This window comes from Crocodylus porosus, unplaced genomic scaffold, assembly GCF_001723895.1.
Source record: "Crocodylus porosus isolate Cpor-Errol unplaced genomic scaffold, CroPor_comp1, whole genome shotgun sequence".
In the NCBI taxonomy this organism is placed as follows: domain Eukaryota; kingdom Metazoa; phylum Chordata; order Crocodylia; family Crocodylidae; genus Crocodylus; species Crocodylus porosus.
This window is the reverse complement of record NW_017728939.1, coordinates 296,981-313,367: the sequence shown is the minus strand read 5'-3', so window position 1 is coordinate 313,367 and position 16,387 is coordinate 296,981. Positions and strand designations below refer to the sequence as shown.

The 16,387-nt window shown below is 45.8% G+C and overlaps 1 protein-coding gene across 1 annotated transcript; it reads right to left on the bottom strand.

Moving 5' to 3' along the window:
* Positions 1–5,480: 5,480 nt before the first annotated feature.
* On the bottom strand, positions 5,481–15,268 carry LOC109318360 (bone morphogenetic protein 8A-like). The gene is made up of 6 exons (XM_019547569.1): positions 15,017–15,268; positions 14,437–14,585; positions 10,304–10,498; positions 10,145–10,224; positions 9,568–9,678; positions 5,481–6,149 (listed from the first exon to the last, which is right to left on the bottom strand). The coding sequence occupies exons 1-6, from the start codon at positions 15,091–15,093 to the stop codon at positions 6,000–6,002; spliced, it is 762 nt and encodes a 253-aa protein (XP_019403114.1). The 5' UTR covers positions 15,094–15,268; the 3' UTR covers positions 5,481–5,999.
* Between the last annotated feature and the right edge of the window lie 1,119 nt (positions 15,269–16,387).

The following is a 16,387-nucleotide window of genomic DNA, read 5'->3' as shown; positions in this document are numbered from 1 at the left end:
GGGAGCTCTGTCGGGGTGGGAGTTCTGCATTACACTCATGCAGCTGCCTCTCTTGTTCCCACCAAAGCCCCGGTTATCACAGCACTCGGATTCCAAAAATACAAGGCCTCAGCAAGGCCTGTACCCTTCATTCTTTGGCTTGAGGTGAGAGGAGGATGCCTTTCATAGGAGGCAGCTTGTGGGCAAGGGGATCTGTTTCCCAGGTTGCCAGCACAGGAGAAGACTTGTCTCCTGTGATTCCTCTCATGCATGTCTGGATTGGATGGTGATGGTGAGAGCACCCTACCCCTTACCTCCTGGGAAGCCCTTCCCAGCTGTGAGCAGATGTCTCTCCATCCCTTCTTCAAGTCCCATACTAACCATGCTACTTCCAGGAGGCCTGGAGCTGCTGGTCCCTTGTGCTGTGAATTAGGAAACAAACCCAAACCAAGAGCACTGCATCCCTGTTTGGTCACACTGCCTTCTTTAACAGCCTGCCCTGCAATCAGACATTACCAGCTGTAAACTCTGGACCAGGTAGGAGTTTTGCCACCTTCCCTTCTTGCAGCAGCATGTACAATGCAGGGACCCTGTTTGCATTGCTCTCTAAACCCCAATATACATTTATCACCCTGTTTAAAGAGTTTCATATTTTCTGCTAGAGAAAAGCACTGACGAAGAAGACTGGACTGTCGGGTTCTAGTCCCACCACTGGCCTGCTGGGGAACCTTGCACAGGTCACATCACTCACTTCCATGTGTCTTTGCTTCCCTGCTTGTAAAACCAGAATAAGAATTTGAAACCACTTCATCAAGGAGACGAAGTGCTGGTTAGGACTGGTTATTACCCTAGTGCACAGCCATTTAGGAAGGATCATCCTGTACCCTCAGATCCATCCAAATGATCTGTGGTATTTAAACTCCTAGATCCTTTGGGATTAACATCATGTGGACTAATAGCAAATGAGAACAGCAGCATAATTTGGTACTTACAGTGATTGCAAATGATTTGTGTATTGAAAGGGACCTGGATACTATTTCCCTGTCACTGGCATTGTCTAGTGCCTTGTGGCTTTGAGGAAAAAGGCTCTCTCACAAATGGGTCTGGGTGTTGTTTTCTGAAAACGATCATAGTTCAGGAATAACTGGGGAAGTATATTTCTAAATGAGACCTCATGGCCAAACATAAGTAGTCTTCTGCCTATTGAAGGTCTCTCCCAGAAAGGTCAGGAAGTCAATGCGATGCTTACTACCAGGTATCTTTTGAGTCTAAGCACAAGTGTGTTCTGAATGATCATGACCTTCTTCTTGGCAGCCTCATGGTATTTGATCGATTCATTGGTTACCTGTTCATTTACATTGACATTACAGGCTATGATAGTGGTTTTCACTGGTGAGACAGAAGGAAGGAACATTCACCGTACTCTTTGGATCCAGTACAGAATTGAGAGATGCGAAAGGTATAATAGGAAAGATAAACTACTAGGGGATTAGCGTTATCCATCCAAACTGCTGTCCAAACTCTTGCGGGGCCATGACTGGAGAGTAGCAGGGTTTCCAGGAGATCCAGGCTGGAGCCCTACTATAGAAAGAACAGCTTTACACTCCCCTCCCCCCCCAAACAAAGCACAGCTGTCTTGACAACTTCAAAGTCACAGAAAATGGCTTCATTGGGTATAGCATTTCCTGATGGAAAACTAGTTCAACTAGAAATTTTGGACCAGTTATACCTGCCGCCTGGACACACGGGGAGCTAACGTTCAGAGTGATGAACTCTCTTAGCTGAAATATCAACACCAAAATGTGTGCATAGTTTTTCTTCTGGTTTGGCTCCTGAAGACTGCAGTGTCCTGATTCCATCAGCAGAGAGCACTAAGTCCCTGTTCCTACCTCTGCTGTTATTCCTCAGTCCTGCAAAACACTTATCAAAAACCTCTTACTGGGTCTTATTGCAAACCGGCAAGTACTTGGGTGTAGCGTGATCAACTTTCTCCACTCTCAGTAAACACAGAGTAACTGTTCACATCTGTAAATGGGGGAGGAAGGCTAAGCAGTGTCAGGAAATGAATAAGCTAGTTGGCTGATAAAATATATATATATATATATATATATCAGGAAGCTGAAGGGGGAAAAGTAGGGTTTAACATCAAATGTTTAGATTATAAACACGAATGTTAAAATGTAAGTAATGACTGTTAATGCTTGCGTGGTTATGTGGCATGAATAACTCTGAGCGTACCTCATCAAGACAGCTTGGTTGCTGTGATGAGATTGAACTGAGCTGCAAAGAATTTATGCTGCCTGCAAAACCCCTTGTAGAAGGGGAGGGGGGAATGGAGCCTCTGAGCAATGTTTTGAAGAAAGACTTAAGTACTTGCAGTGGTCTGTTTGGGAGGGCGTTGGAGGGGAGGTACCTGCAGCTTTACTTCTAAGTTGCTTTGCTTTGTTTTGCTTTATCATAGCTGGGTTTTCAGGGGTGCACAGTGAGTTCCTGATGGAGAGGTGCTTAACATCTCCATTCTGTACTGGCGCCCCCAGTTCTTCAGGAACCAGATTTATACAGATGAACATTGGGTTCATTTTATTTGCCTTCTGACTTCCTTGGGTAACATTTTCTGAAGCTTTTTATCATTTATGTCCAGTTTTCAAAAGGCCCTGGGGTGTCTAAATGACCTCACTTAGGACCATTTTACCCTCAAACACCACAAGGCAAATAAAATACCACCACCATGGCATCCCATAGGAAGACTAGTCCCAACAGCCTTCCTACTCTTGGAAGACCATTTTAGGCTGGATGTAAGGAAAAACTTTTTACTGTGCGAGTCCCCAGGGCCTGGGATAGACTCCCTGAAGAGGTGGTGGAGGCACCTACTCTGGATTCCTTTAAGAAACACTTGGATGCCTATCCTGCTCAGATCACTTGACCCCAGCTGACTGCCTGCCCTTTGGGCAGGGGGCTGGACCCAATGATCTTGCGAGGTCCCTTCCAGCCCTAATGTCTATGAATCTATGAAAATGAACTCCAGGTTTTGGGGGAGGTTTTTTTGACTCTCAAATGTGTCAAAGTCCTGTTTTTTCAAAGTAATGTAAGTGATGGAGGCACATCAGAAAACTTAACCATGCCTCTTTAGCTTTCACATTGTCAGGATCTTCCATCACATCTGAAACCTGGCACTTTTATGAAACAAAAGCTCAGATCACTTATAAAAGTGACAAGCTTTTAAGAGTAGGGCCTTAAAGGAGAACATCAAATGTCACGAACCTTGCATAAAAACCTTGAGAACTGGTTACACGGTGACTTAATTTTTGTCTTCAGAGCAAGTCGGGGCTTTTAAGCATCTCTGTTAGGCCCTCCTGCCAGGTAGAAGAATGTGGTTTTGTATTGGCGAGGGAGGATGAACAAAAGCATCTTCATAGGTGGGAGAGCCGCTGCAATAAGCTAGATGTGAACTGGGATTGGCATCCGTGCAGTGTTAGCTGGCCTTCAGTCAGCTTCATGAGAGGACCAGGCTAGAATTGACACCACCCTCTCCTCCAGTCTCCTGCTTCTCCAGTCAAGGTGGAAGTGATTTGACAATGTGTTCAGGTTTCTTTTCGGGGGGTTTATTTTGGCTGTCTGAATGTCTGAGTTCATGGGGTGAGAATCTGTGCTTCGCCTCTTCAAGGTGCCATGCTGTACTCTCATCCTGAAGAAGGCTGGAGCTGAGGGGTTTCCTGCTATCCCTACCTCCTGGGCTATTCTGGAAGCTGGGGGACCTGATATAACTGACTCCACTCCAATGACCTGTCTGTCTGGGGTCCTCCAGGGCTTGCCATGGGGTTCTGGGAAGATGTGCTCCTATAGCTGTCTCCTGCAGGGTCTGCCCAGATCAGTACCTCCACAGTTGAAACCATGGCTTGGATGACTGGCACGGGCGGCAGCAAGCATCTTATTGCAGCCTGCAAGGGTTTGAGCCTTGCTCTGGGCTTGTACAGAAAGTTACTGCTTTTCAACCCAGATGTCCATGGATCAGGCTGGGCAGTCAAAGGTAGTCAGATATGGTGCTAGCCACGTGTCCCCCTCTGTCTGCCACGGGCTACACAGACTTAGCGCACCTTAGCCACAGGAGTCCAGTGCTGTTTGGCTCAGGTGACCTTGATCTGTGACCTTCACCCGTCACGAAGGAGCTGGAACTTGGGGGCAGTATCTAGCCCTTGAGTTCATCATGCTCACGCAGCAAACAAATTCCATGAAGCCCTTAACATCCCCAAGTTTAAATCCTCATTGAGACGTATCTAAAGCAGCCTTTGACCTAGACTTCCCTATACATGTATTAGTCTTGTGTGCCACCCTAAAATAACTGGCAGAGTCTTGCCAGTGGAGGGAAATCTCTTGCCCAGGATGCTGCCTGCTTCTGTCTCACTTGTCTTATTAGCAGGCTGAAGTTTTTAAAAGCCGATTGCATTGTGGGTGACAAGGTTGTTAGGTACTGACAAACCTCTGATGGTTTTTCTTAAAAAGTGTTTGGCTGGACAGAGACCTCAATGTGTTAGCGAATCCTGCATCCAAGAAGAAATGGCTACAGGCTGGGGAAGGACTTGTGGGAGCAAGCTGGCTAATGCTTCCTTGTCTGGGGTCTTGTATGTGGAGGGCTGGCATCTATGCCAGTGTCTTTTCCCTGGTTTGTGACAGCTGCTTAGTGAAGACATGCAGAGCTTTGTCCTTGGTATCAGCCTCTGAGGCCCTTTACAGTGTGTGATCAAAACAAAGTAATGATCACTGGGGCTCCTCCATCATTGTTAAGACTGTTCTGCGCACACAAGTTGTCCCGGGGTAGTTCTAGTAGTAGTTATAGTCCTGCAACTAGGACAGAGGCAGCTGTGGTAATGTAACTCTCCACATATAGGAGAAAAAATAAGCTGTACCAGTATCAAAGAAGGTGCCTTTGTACCAGTGAGAGGCTGTGGCTATGAAAGGGTCATACCTACAGCTGTGACTAATGGATTGCTTTCACTGATAAATCTTGGAAATTATCATTGATACTGAATTATATTGAACTGATGAATTTTTCAAAATTTAGTTTGATCTGCCAAAAAGATTGATAAATATATATCACCATTGCTAGAAATCATCGTTGGTTAAAAATCTTCCTTCACTCCCAAACCTAGACCCTCTAACCAAATTAATTATCTTGGTGCAAAAGCTGTGTTTAGATGAGGTCACAGGGGTCGGACTTGCCTTGAAATGCCTGTGCAACTCTAAAGCTGCTGTACAGATTCAGGGGAAAAGGGATGTCTCTTCCTTAGTTCATCCTTTTTCTGGAAAGCTTAAGTGTCGCTCTAAGTGGTTTCCCAGTGAGAATACAAACTGAGCTGAAGGCATCCCAGAATAATGGGAGGGGGAGAGTTCAAAGTCAGTACCAGGCCTTGCTTGATAGATTTGCACTGAGAAATCCTGTCACTGGAAGTGAATGCGGCTGTGTTGTGACAGTGACTGAAAATAAACAGCAAGGGAAACAAGTATACTTTCCAAACTAGGTGTTTATTTTATAACAGTGTCCTCTCTCAGTAATTCTCCACCCCCCCCAACTGGCTGAAGTTTTAAGCCCTAAGTAAACAGGACAGGGGTTAGGCAGCCAGCTACTTAAATTGGGTGAGAGTTTTCTTTTAGGGGAACTATAAGCGCCAGTTAAAACCGTGTTAGTGGATAGATGCTGATAGATTTGGGAGCAACCCAAGTGCTGTTCCCCCCTTGGCCTAATTCTGCAGTCTAAACTGCTTCCAGCAGTAATTGACAACACAGGAGCCAGCTAGTCCACAGCTCTAGAAGAAAACCCATTAGCTGCAAACGCAACAGATACTTAACCAGCCATAAATTCTCTCTCTATATAAAGTCTCATGAAGTAGGGCAAGATAATAGGAGATTTGTATTATTTACATCCAAGGGTTTTTGTCCTCCCCCTTTTATGAACTTTGGCAACAGGTAGGTAGGAGTCTGACCCTGGCTTCCCAGGCAAACAGCGATCGTATATTCTTGGGGCGTCAGTGGCAGCCGCATGATTTCACAACCATGTTTCGGTGCTTCTTGAGGATCACATTGTTGTTGCTGTCGTAGTAGAGGACGGAGGTCGCACTGAGCTTGGTGGGAGCACAGCAAGCCTTGGGGACAGCTTCAGGCTTCATCAGATGGACCTGAGGAACCAAGCACGGAAGGGTGACTGGCCTCCCCATAGCAGGGTGGGAACCCAACAGCAGTGAGCAACTAGCCTGCTTGAGGTAAACATGCAGCATTGGCTTTTAGTGAAGAAAGAATACTTCAAAGAGAGCAGCTCTTACCTGGGAAAAGCGCCGCTTGAATGGGGAGATTATTTTCAGCGTTCGTAAAAATATTTATTCTAAACTTTTGGCAGGGCTCACTGCCGTTTATATTGGACGCCTTCACCTAGTGCCGCCCCTGCCGGGCGGCCCCTCAACTAAACTTGCATTTCTGTGCAGTGCCTTTGTCACAACTTATACTGACCTTGGGGTGAGAATAACGCAGGTGGGGAACTGCAGCCGTTACGCTGCACTTCGGGCTTTGTTGCCTACATCTAAGGGATAAAGGATTTTCATTACAGCTGCTCTGGGGAGACACCGCAGTAGTGAGCCTCTCCAGGCAGCACCTGGTGTCAAAATGGAAAATCAGTGCTGGGCAAAAACATTGTGGGTGCCTCACTTTACCCCTTCTCCAGGGGACAGCGGCTTGACTCATTCTTCTGGCAGTAAAGTTGACAAAGAATTCTTTCAGGACCTCTCCCCGAGACGTAAGCCTAGGAGCTTGTAAGTCATTAAGTGCACACAGTTGTTCCTCTCTGTGGACCTGCCAGACATGTGCAACTCATTTATTTCAGGGCAAGTCAGAACCTCCCATTTCAGAAATTGGATGTTTTCCTATCCAGTCCCACTGGTTCAGGATAGATGGCTGGGGGGGTGGGGTTTGATCTTTCTCACTTCCAGTTCTGTTTGCCCCCTAAAACAAGATGCCATTCACATCACTAGGGAGAGGACACATGAAACAGTTAAATCAAATTTAGAAGTGGGGGGCAGTGGGAAGAAGGGGATTACCTTTTTTTTCAGGTTGAACTACTGCAACTGTTTCAGTAATTTTGCAGCTTTTTGATTCCAGGCTGGCCTGGGTTAGCTTCCTCTTACTGCAGAATAGGAGCAAACACACTGAGAAGCTACCATAGATCTGCTGGTGTATGCCTACAGGCTGTAAGTTTGTTTTTCATCCACCTGCAAATTGGTTTCTTTCTTTCATTTGTCCACAATCTGATGGCCCAGGCTTGGAGACCAGTGAGAGCAGTGTGATTCACACACGGCCAGACTTGGGCTCCTGGAAGTGTCAGTGGTGGTCATTTTGGAAGACAGGAACAGACTTAAATTTATTAAAGGCAAAGAGCAGAACAGAAGGCCCACTCAGAGCTTGCAGTGCAGGAGCCACAGATGAAATTCTGGTCCCACTGAAAAGGATGCCAGAGCTGCCATTGATTTCTCTAGGGCCAGAATTTCATCCCCTGTCTTCCTTGGTGTTCGCACAGTGAGGTTTTCCTCTCCATAGGGGCTTCTGGGCGCTGCCATCACAGAAACATTAAACAACAACTGACAGCTTCAAAGGCTTTTGTAGCACAAACCTGCTCTAGTGCAGATGAATGAAGAGGAGAAATTAATCTAGGCTCCATGCAATTAAATGCTAACGCTAGAGTCAACACAATTCCTAAGGTTGAGAAATCAAGCACTCACAAGGCAGGAAATTCCCGAAGTTCAAAGCATCTCTTGCTATGTGTCGTGAGTTTGGGAGATGGCGGCATTAGAAAACCTTCCCTATTTGAAGCCTTCTGACTCAAGTGCTTGGTTTTTGATGCACAGGGATTCATTACATGCCCCAATAGATTTCTGACATCCGCATGCTGCCTCTAAGCAGTTAGGAAAAATGTGTGTGTGCGTGAGTAGTCCTTGACTTAACAGCGTTTCACACTTACAACATTTATAAATTGACACCCTGTTTCAACTTTCTGAGGTCAGTTTCGACTTTACAATGCTTGATCCAATGCAACACCACGCCATGCCAGCGAACAAGTTTGTAGCATTGCTTGTCTCCCTGGAGAACATCTGTCCAAACTTCCTTGGACACTTTCTTTAAGAAAGCCAATGAGACTCCAGAAAAACCTGCAGCCAAGATTCTTGAGAAGACTCCAGCCAGGAACCCTTCAAAAAGTCCAACCAAGAGCCCTTCAACAAGTCCAGCAAAGTCACTTCAAAGAAGTCCTTCCAAATCAATGTGATTGCTATTTACAATAGAAATACAATAATGTAGCTATATTACTCATCTGTAATTGATCGCGTACAAAATTCTGGGGTATTTTTGGTGAAAATAGGGTATCGGGCCTTGGTTCAGGAACCAATCCACCATTTATAACATTGTTACTTGAGAGGATTGGTTCTGAGTTGCAACGTTTTGACTTAAAAAAAAAAACAAGTTTTCAGGAACCAATTGTGTCAAGTCTGAGGACTGCCTGTATATGCATATCAGTGATTCTCAACTAGGGTGCCATGGCACCCTGGGGTTTCTTGAGACCCTTGCAAGGGTGTTGTGGCTGCCACACAATGTTAGCACTTAGGCATGCAAACATGATTCACCAGATAAACCGAGAGATTTCAAGTAGGGATCCATAGTGTTAAAACCATTCTGACCTGTTTTGGCACAATTCTTTGCAACAGAAGAATGGCTCTGGTATTTTTTCTATAGTAAAAAAAAATGAATGAAAGCTAAGAGCTGACACTGTCTCAGGGGTACCTCAGGTCTCTTGAGAGATGCTTTGAGTCTCAAAAGGTTGAGAACCACTGATATACCTATAAATCTCACACAGCTATTTGCAGTTCAGCAAAGGCGAAGCACCTCACTGAGGACTAGTTCCCCGCTTGTCAGTGTCAGGTCTTTATTAAGTTAATTGAGAAGAGGGGAAAAAAGTAGTCTCAGAAGAATATGATGCGTTTTCCATCCCTGTTAGCAGACCTCAGACAGGAAAGCTTTCAGCCGAAACAACTAAGCTTTAAAACAAGTGAGGGAAACCAAGAGGCTGTAATCCAAACCCTTTTCTAATGTTATAGCAGCTGTTAATTTGCAATGCGCGTTGCTGGCATTCATTAAATAAGCTGGTTTGCCACATTAATTTGAATCTGGATGGGATGGTCTAGAAAGGGCAGATTGAGGGATCAGCAGAAAGACTGGGATGGAACCACCCAAACAGTGTTGCTTCTCGTTCTTGGAGATGGGTCTGACTTAAACCCCTGGCAAGTGCTCTCAAACTCTGAAGTCTGAGCCATGCATTTTAGAGAACTTTCTTTCAAACTTTTAAACAAATGTAACCTCTCAATTGGGGTTACAGAAATATTCCTATCTATCTTACAGACCTAACACTGCACTTTCTCCCATCACCTGCCCCCTGCAATGACCTGATGTATACTTCTCTCAGTAGATGAAGGCCGCTCCAAATGCTAATAACCCTCTGCAAAGTAGTTCCTTTCACTACAAGCTATTAACGTGTGTATGCATTAACAAACTACTGACTAGTGACTGCAGGATGGCGTGATTGGTGGCATTCATGCAGGAGTCCAAAGGGAAGGCACATTCTCCTTCACAGTAGTAGGCGGAGTACCCTTGTGGTGCGATCACCCAGTCCTGTGAGAAAAAAGATTTTACTTTAATTAAGCGGTGTTCTTTTCACCTACTACACTCATTCATTCATTTTTCCTGCATCTGCAAAAACAATCCATTAGTTTGACCCATAGTGTGGCTAGGGAAAATGCCAAGAACTATGGTTTATTTTGATTTTTTTGTACTGCGCAAAGAGTCATTCAGCTGACTCCAGGTTCAGGGTCACCGATGGGGTTTTAGGTTGCATCAGTCCATGTTTCCCTTAATAATGCCAATGATCTTAAAGGGAGTTCCTGTTGATGGTCTCTGGCCAGACCAACGGGATGCGCAGTTAATAAGTTATAAATTGCCTTATGTTCATGAAAGACTCTGTTGGAAAGCCCCAATACAGGCTACTTTTTTTTTCCATTTAATTTTCTTCTGTGTGAATTTTATTGCTGAAGCAAAATTGAAGGTGATGGAGGTGTAGAAGGGAGTTGGGGGGAATTACCAGCCATCCAAGGTCCTGAAAGCTGACATAGAGCTCATGCCTTCTGCACACCTGTCTGCCTTCAGTGACATGAATGTCATCTAGAAAAATAAAATGGGTGTGAGTGTATGCAGCCTGCTACCTCTGACTAGGTCCATTTCAATGTCCCCAGGCTCTTACCAAAGATCCCAGGAAGCCTGTTTGGGTGCGGCAAGTCATTCGTTTTCTTGGGCTGCCTCTTCCTGAGTTGCTTGACTGCCCTAGTGACTCGGGTTGGGTTTTGGGTTGCCCGAAAAAAGGTGACCATGAAGGGCTGCTTGGATCGTGGACCACGGCAACCCAGAAGTCCTGCTAAACTCGGGTCAACACTCTGCCCTGTGGAAGTCAGAAAGCACAGAGGACACATTGGTTCTGCAGCAGCCTCACAAGAGGCTGAGAGAGGAGCTCTATCCAGTTATAGGGGAAGAAAAATAAAGCAGGTAAACACTTTTTAAATGTAGAACAACCCCCCCCCCAAAAAAAAAAAAAAGCTCCTTTTTTTCCCCTCTGAAGTCATCTTCTTACATCTGTTCTGCTCCTTTTGTTCTACAATTTGCCTTGCAGCTTGCTCCCTTCCACAGTTTCCTCCCCTGCCCACTGTCGTCTTCACAATGCATGTTTCATAATCAAAATAGAGCAGCTCCTGATGTGCCAATAGGCTCCTTTCCCAGAGCCAAGCTAGATGACTGGGATCCTTCACCAACAGAGCCTGTGCTTGACAGCTCTACCTGCCTCTAGATTTCATAGACATCAGGGCTGGAAGGGACCTCGAGAGATCATCGAGTCCAGCCCCCCGCGCGAAGGGCAGGAAGTCAGCTGGGGTCATAGGATCCCAGCAAGATAATCATCCAATTTACTCTTGAAGGTGTTCAATGTAGGGGCTTGAACCACCTCCACTGGCAGACTGTTCCAGACCTTGGGGGCTCGGACAGTAAAGAAATTCTTCCTTATGTCCAGACTGAAACGGTCTTGCAGGAGTTTATGACAATTCGACCTCGTCATCCCTTGGGGCGCTCTATCTTGTGTTTTAAAGAGATGCCACCTGTCACAGTCAAATTAATGGTCATGCTCTGTGAGTGAATTTTTTTTTCCTCCTAGGAAGACCAGAAGAATTAGTCTAATCACAGTTCAGCAGAGGAAGATTAGTAGGTGCGGGAAAGGTTGAAGAGGGAAGAGACAAGAGAACAAGAGAGATCCTAATGTTAGAAACAAAAATGTAGTTGTTTAAATGGTTTCAAGTTGTTCAGGCTTTTTTCATAAGACTGATGCTACTTTCTTGGTGTTTCCGAACAACCTCAGCTAGTCTGTGCATTCACCACTCCTGGATCCAGCCCAGGGGACAATAGTGGCAAAATGGTTGGACAGGCAAAATACATTCAGTCAATAGGCATGTGTGTTTCTTCCAAATATGAACAGCCAGAGCCTGGGATACATTGCAGACTGCAACATTTTTATGAATGATTTGGATGTGGGGGTGAAGAACTCACTGGCCAAGTTCGCGGATGACACCAAGTTACAAGAGAGTGTGGTCATGCTTGAAGATAGGCTGCAGATACAGGTGGACCTAGACAGCCTGGCAATTTGGGCAGATCGGAACATGATGAAGTTCAACACTGAGAAATGTAAAGTCTCCACCTTGGGACGAGCAACCCCTAAAACACCTACAGGCTTGGTGGCACCAAACTGACTAGAACCACAAATGAAAGGGTCCTGGAGGTAATAACAGACCACGGTATGAATATGAACCAGCAGTATGATGCTGTAGCCAGCAGGGCAAATAATACTCTGGCATGCATCAATCGATGCCTCTCCAGCAAAGCCAAGGAGGTGATTCTTCCACACTGCTTTGCACTGGTGAGACCACAGCAGGAGTACTGCATCCAGTTCTGGACACCGCACTTTAACAAGGATATGGACAAGCTTGAAAGGGTCCAAAAAAAGCCACTCGTATGATCCGAGTCTTACACAGCAAGCCATATGAGGAAAGATGGAGGGATCTGGGACTCTTCAGCTTGACGAGAAGAAGGCTGAGAGGGGACCTGGTAGCAGCTTACTGCTACACTAGGGGAGTTAAATCAAGGGCTTGGTGAGCAACTATTCACCAGGGCATCTGAGGGGAAAACCAAGAGTAGGGCCACAAACTCCTGGAAGATCAGTTCAGGCTCAACATTAAGAAAATCTTCAGTCAGGGTATCCAGACTGTGGAATAAGCTCCCTCCAGAGGTGGTGCAGTCACCTACCCTGGAAATCTTAAGAGGAGACTAGACAGTCACCTTGCTGGAGTCACCTCACCCCCAGTTATCTTTCCTACTTGGTGCAGGGGGCTGGACCCGATGATCTTCTGAGGTCCCTTCTGGCCCCTTACCATCTGTGAATCTATGAATAGGGTAAATATCCAAGACACCTTTCAAGGAGCTCGCTCAGGTACTAGAAGCCACCTAGCCACAGCAGAATGCAGCACATGGGGACAATTTACCCAGCTCCCTGGCAGGGCAAATTAGCCTGTGCTGAGTCCTAGTGTTGCTGTGACTACCCAGCACCCAGTATCTGCCATGTAAGCATGCCCTGCCTCTCGTGGGGAGTGTCAGTGGCACACAGGCTCTTAAATCACTTAAGTAAATCCACCCTCTCTCCATTGATTCATAGAAGTTAGGGGCCGGAAGGGACTTCCTGAGATCATCAGGTCCAGCCCCCCTGCTCTTAGGCAGGAAAGAAAAAAGACTGGGGTCAGATGACCCCAGCAAGGTGTGCAAAGCATGATGGTTTCAAGGGACCAGGTAACGTGAGAGATTTGCAAAGGCTTGTTGCCTTCAGTGAGTCAGGATAGGATTTACAGCTGTGCTTTACAGACCTGGGACTGAGCACAATAATTCTGAGGAAGCCCTGATAGACATATTTTCATCCCTAAACTTCTAATCAGTTGGAGAAAAAGGGGTTTTCTTTGTATTTCCATTGCTGATTACATCTAAACTGCTCCAAACATTTCATTTTCCCACCCTTAGGGGATGGCAAAACTTATGAGACCTCATTTGATACTGGACTTCCATCAGCAAAGCATGAATAAAATCAGCATGTACTGGTAGCAACAGAAAGCAGACCAGTTAGCCCTAATAACCCTATAGCCATATCTAATGGAGCATGAGTGACTAGCCAGGTGCTAACCATCTCGCATGGGAACCAGAAGGCACAGAGGGGAATCCTCTCTTTTCACAGGTCATCTCTTGCATTAGCTGGCAGGGATCATCTCAGACTGACATGGGGAAAAAGAGCCATTTGCATAGAGGGAGAGAGACAAGCCTATCGTTCACAGCTGCAGGGGTCAGGCACAGGCTGCCCTCATAGCAGCATGGTTTCAGTAATACATGTCACTGCAGGGACATCACTGCAAGCATCAGCCATGTCTAGGAGCTGGCTGAGTGCCTGTGCTGGTTTAGTCCTAAGGGGGCCAAGTTACAAAGGAAAAAAGGGAACCCTTGCAAGACTTCAGACTGATGGGGAAAACCTGGAGCCACTTCTCAGGCTAGCAGGGTCCCACAGAGGTCACTGATTTTTCTCACCTGTGGAGCTAGTCCATGCTGTTCAGAGCTGGGGTTTGGAGCTGCTCCCATCCACGCAACCCTGCAGCTCTCAGAGAAGGAGTGAGGGCGTGGTTTCACTGCTACAGTCTAGCAGGGTGGCAGAGAAAGAACTGCTGGACAAAGTACTGTTCAGGGAGAGAGGATACATTCTCCATTCCCCAAGGACCATTTCTGGAGCGCAGTTCTGGAGGCAAAACCTGGACTGGATTTTATCCATTGGCAAAAAGATGGGCTAATCCACAGAAACAGATCCCAGAATCCCCACAGGTAAGGACTACCTTAAGTCTATAAGCTACAGTGAGAGCAGGCCTGTGCCTGACCCCTACAGCCATGAATGATAGGCTTGTCTCTCTCCCTCTATGCAATGGTTCCTTTTCCCCATGTCAGTCTGAGATGATCCCTGCCAGCCAATGCAAGAGATGACCTGTGAAAAGAGAGGATTCCCCTCTGTGCCTTCTGGTTCCCATGCGAGATGGTTAGCACCTGGCTAGTCACTCATGATCCATTAGATATGGCTATAGAGAGCATGGTAGGAGAACTGCAGTAGCACTGATGCCTCAAGAAATAGACATTCAAGCTTTAAAGTGGATATTCTCCTTAAGTCTGTTTGCAATGAGCTTGTCACACCCAGAGCTACGTGTTTTTATAAAAGGTAGCATGAACTTTAAATCTGCTAAGTGTCTGACTCAGCCTTACCATCATCTGTCTCCACGTAAAGTCGCAGTCCCAGGTTGTACTTGCGGTCTACTAGCCAGTGATTACTGGCAGCTGTGACATCAAAAACCAGCCAGCCCTCAGCTCCTGCTCGGAGGTCCTGGAGGTCTAGTAGGAACAAGTCAGAATCCCTACAGGAACAAGACAAAACAGACAAGAGGCACAACTGAAACTGCCGATGCTTAGCATGCAGCTGATTTGTGATAAAGCAGTGCCTACCAGTAGGGTCCTGGGCTATAAGGAGGAGTTGTGATGCTACAAATACTATTAATAAGCACTATAATTCCTGTTTGCCTTGAAAAAACATGCTCACTCACTTTAAACAGTGAAAAAGCTGAGAGGTGCCATTGGTCCCTCTGGGAGAGATGTATTAATGAAATATGGGGGAATCATTTATTTTTTGGCCTTATCACCTCTAAGATAAGAAAACACGTATATAAGTTTGTTGGTAAACTGAATGCTCGGGAGTGAAAAAGTGGCACTAAACTACCAGTTCGGTAGCTGTATGAGCTGTTTCTGGCATGCTATAAAGTTCTGTTGGTTTTCCCCTGTCTTGTGGCACCTGTTGGAGTGCTCCTTCACGATCTCATAAATGCTGATGTGGAGGGTTTTGTTGGCGTGACGAGTGATACTTCTCATCTTGTATATTCGGAATTCGGCAGCCGTCACAGACTCCCCGGCGGGAATTTGGGTTAGGTCAAATCTAAACTCCTTCCAGTAAGGCTTCTGGTAGAAGATGTCTCTGTCATGTTCAACTGGAAAACACAATTAGAAAATGATAAACACTTTGCATCATTTGTATTACCAGCCATAATCAAGTAAAAGTCATGTCGGATGAGTTGCTTTGAGTTTTAACGTGGCTCCCCTGTACTTGGTCATACATCTCACTGACTTTTCTGCTTTTTGCAGGACTTCATTAGATTGCTTGTATTGTGGACCCGCTCTTAACTTTAAGCTACTGCCACCATTTGTTATGTGCCAGCTTATTTTGTGGAATACAATGCTGAGTGTTCCTCAGTTTCCACAATTGCTAATGTCCACAACTTGACTCCAAGCCTTTCCTTTTTTCTTAAAGCCCTAGCTTTTCAAAATCTTCTAAGAATCTCAATTTCATTTTTAAAGAAATGAGGAAGGAGAGACAAGTCCCAGCTCTCCTGGCTGTGGACGAAAAAAAAGAAAGCAGCTTGGGAATGTGACCCGAGCGTATTCTAAAGCTCACAGAAGCAGAAAACTGTGCGTGCGCATGTAACCTCAGGATTTCTGGGATACAGAGCTGGTGTTGGCAACACTGCAAGTTTTAAAATGCAGTCTATATAAGAGAGGCAGTATTACCCAGTGGATTGAGACTGCTCAGGGACTCGGGAGACTAGAATTGTATTCCTAGCTCTGCTGCTGGCTGCCAGGGTGACCCTGAGAAACTTGCTTCTCTGCTCTGTGCCTCTATGTCCCTACCTATAACATAAAAGCCAGTAATCTCTCCTTTGCACAGTGCTTTGAAAGCTGTTTGGTGCACACTGCTGGGTGAGAGTGGTACTGGAAGAGATGAACATCTTGCTTGCTTTTTAATTTCTCCAGGGAGAAAGTCTAGATCTGCATGGATCTCCTTGCCTGGTGCCTGTCCCTTCCTTCCTGTTGCTTATTTTTTAAAAAAGCACAAGCAAAGGCCTGGAAATCTCTTTGGAAAAATGCTGTGCTGTGTAGAGTCTTTTAATGGTTTTGACTCTCCCTGCATCATGCTGGGAGCCCCAACAAAGCTGCCAGTTTGAGGTTTAATTCTGGCTGTGATTTCAGAAGGAATATTTCCTTTCTTAACTGGGGCAACTGATGTGAGGAAGATCTATTGAATCCGGGTTGGGAGTGTTTGTGTTATTTCTGCAGCTGACAAATATCTTTAGGTTGGTTTACAAACTGACTTCTAAAACCTTGCGCACAA

What these genes read in the sequence shown, in the direction of transcription:
- LOC109318360 (XM_019547569.1), bottom strand. Translation starts at nt 15,093, where the DNA reads ATGAGAAGTATCACTCGTCACGCCAACAAAACCCTCCACATCAGCATT. An exon ending in GTGAAGGAGCACTCCAACAG is followed by an intron (nt 14,586 to 15,016) that starts GTGCCACAAGAC and finishes TTGTTCCTGTAG; the next exon opens with GGATTCTGACTTGTTCCTAC. An exon ending in CAGGCTTCCTGGGATCTTTG is followed by an intron (nt 10,225 to 10,303) that starts GTAAGAGCCTGG and finishes TTATTTTTCTAG; the next exon opens with ATGACATTCATGTCACTGAA.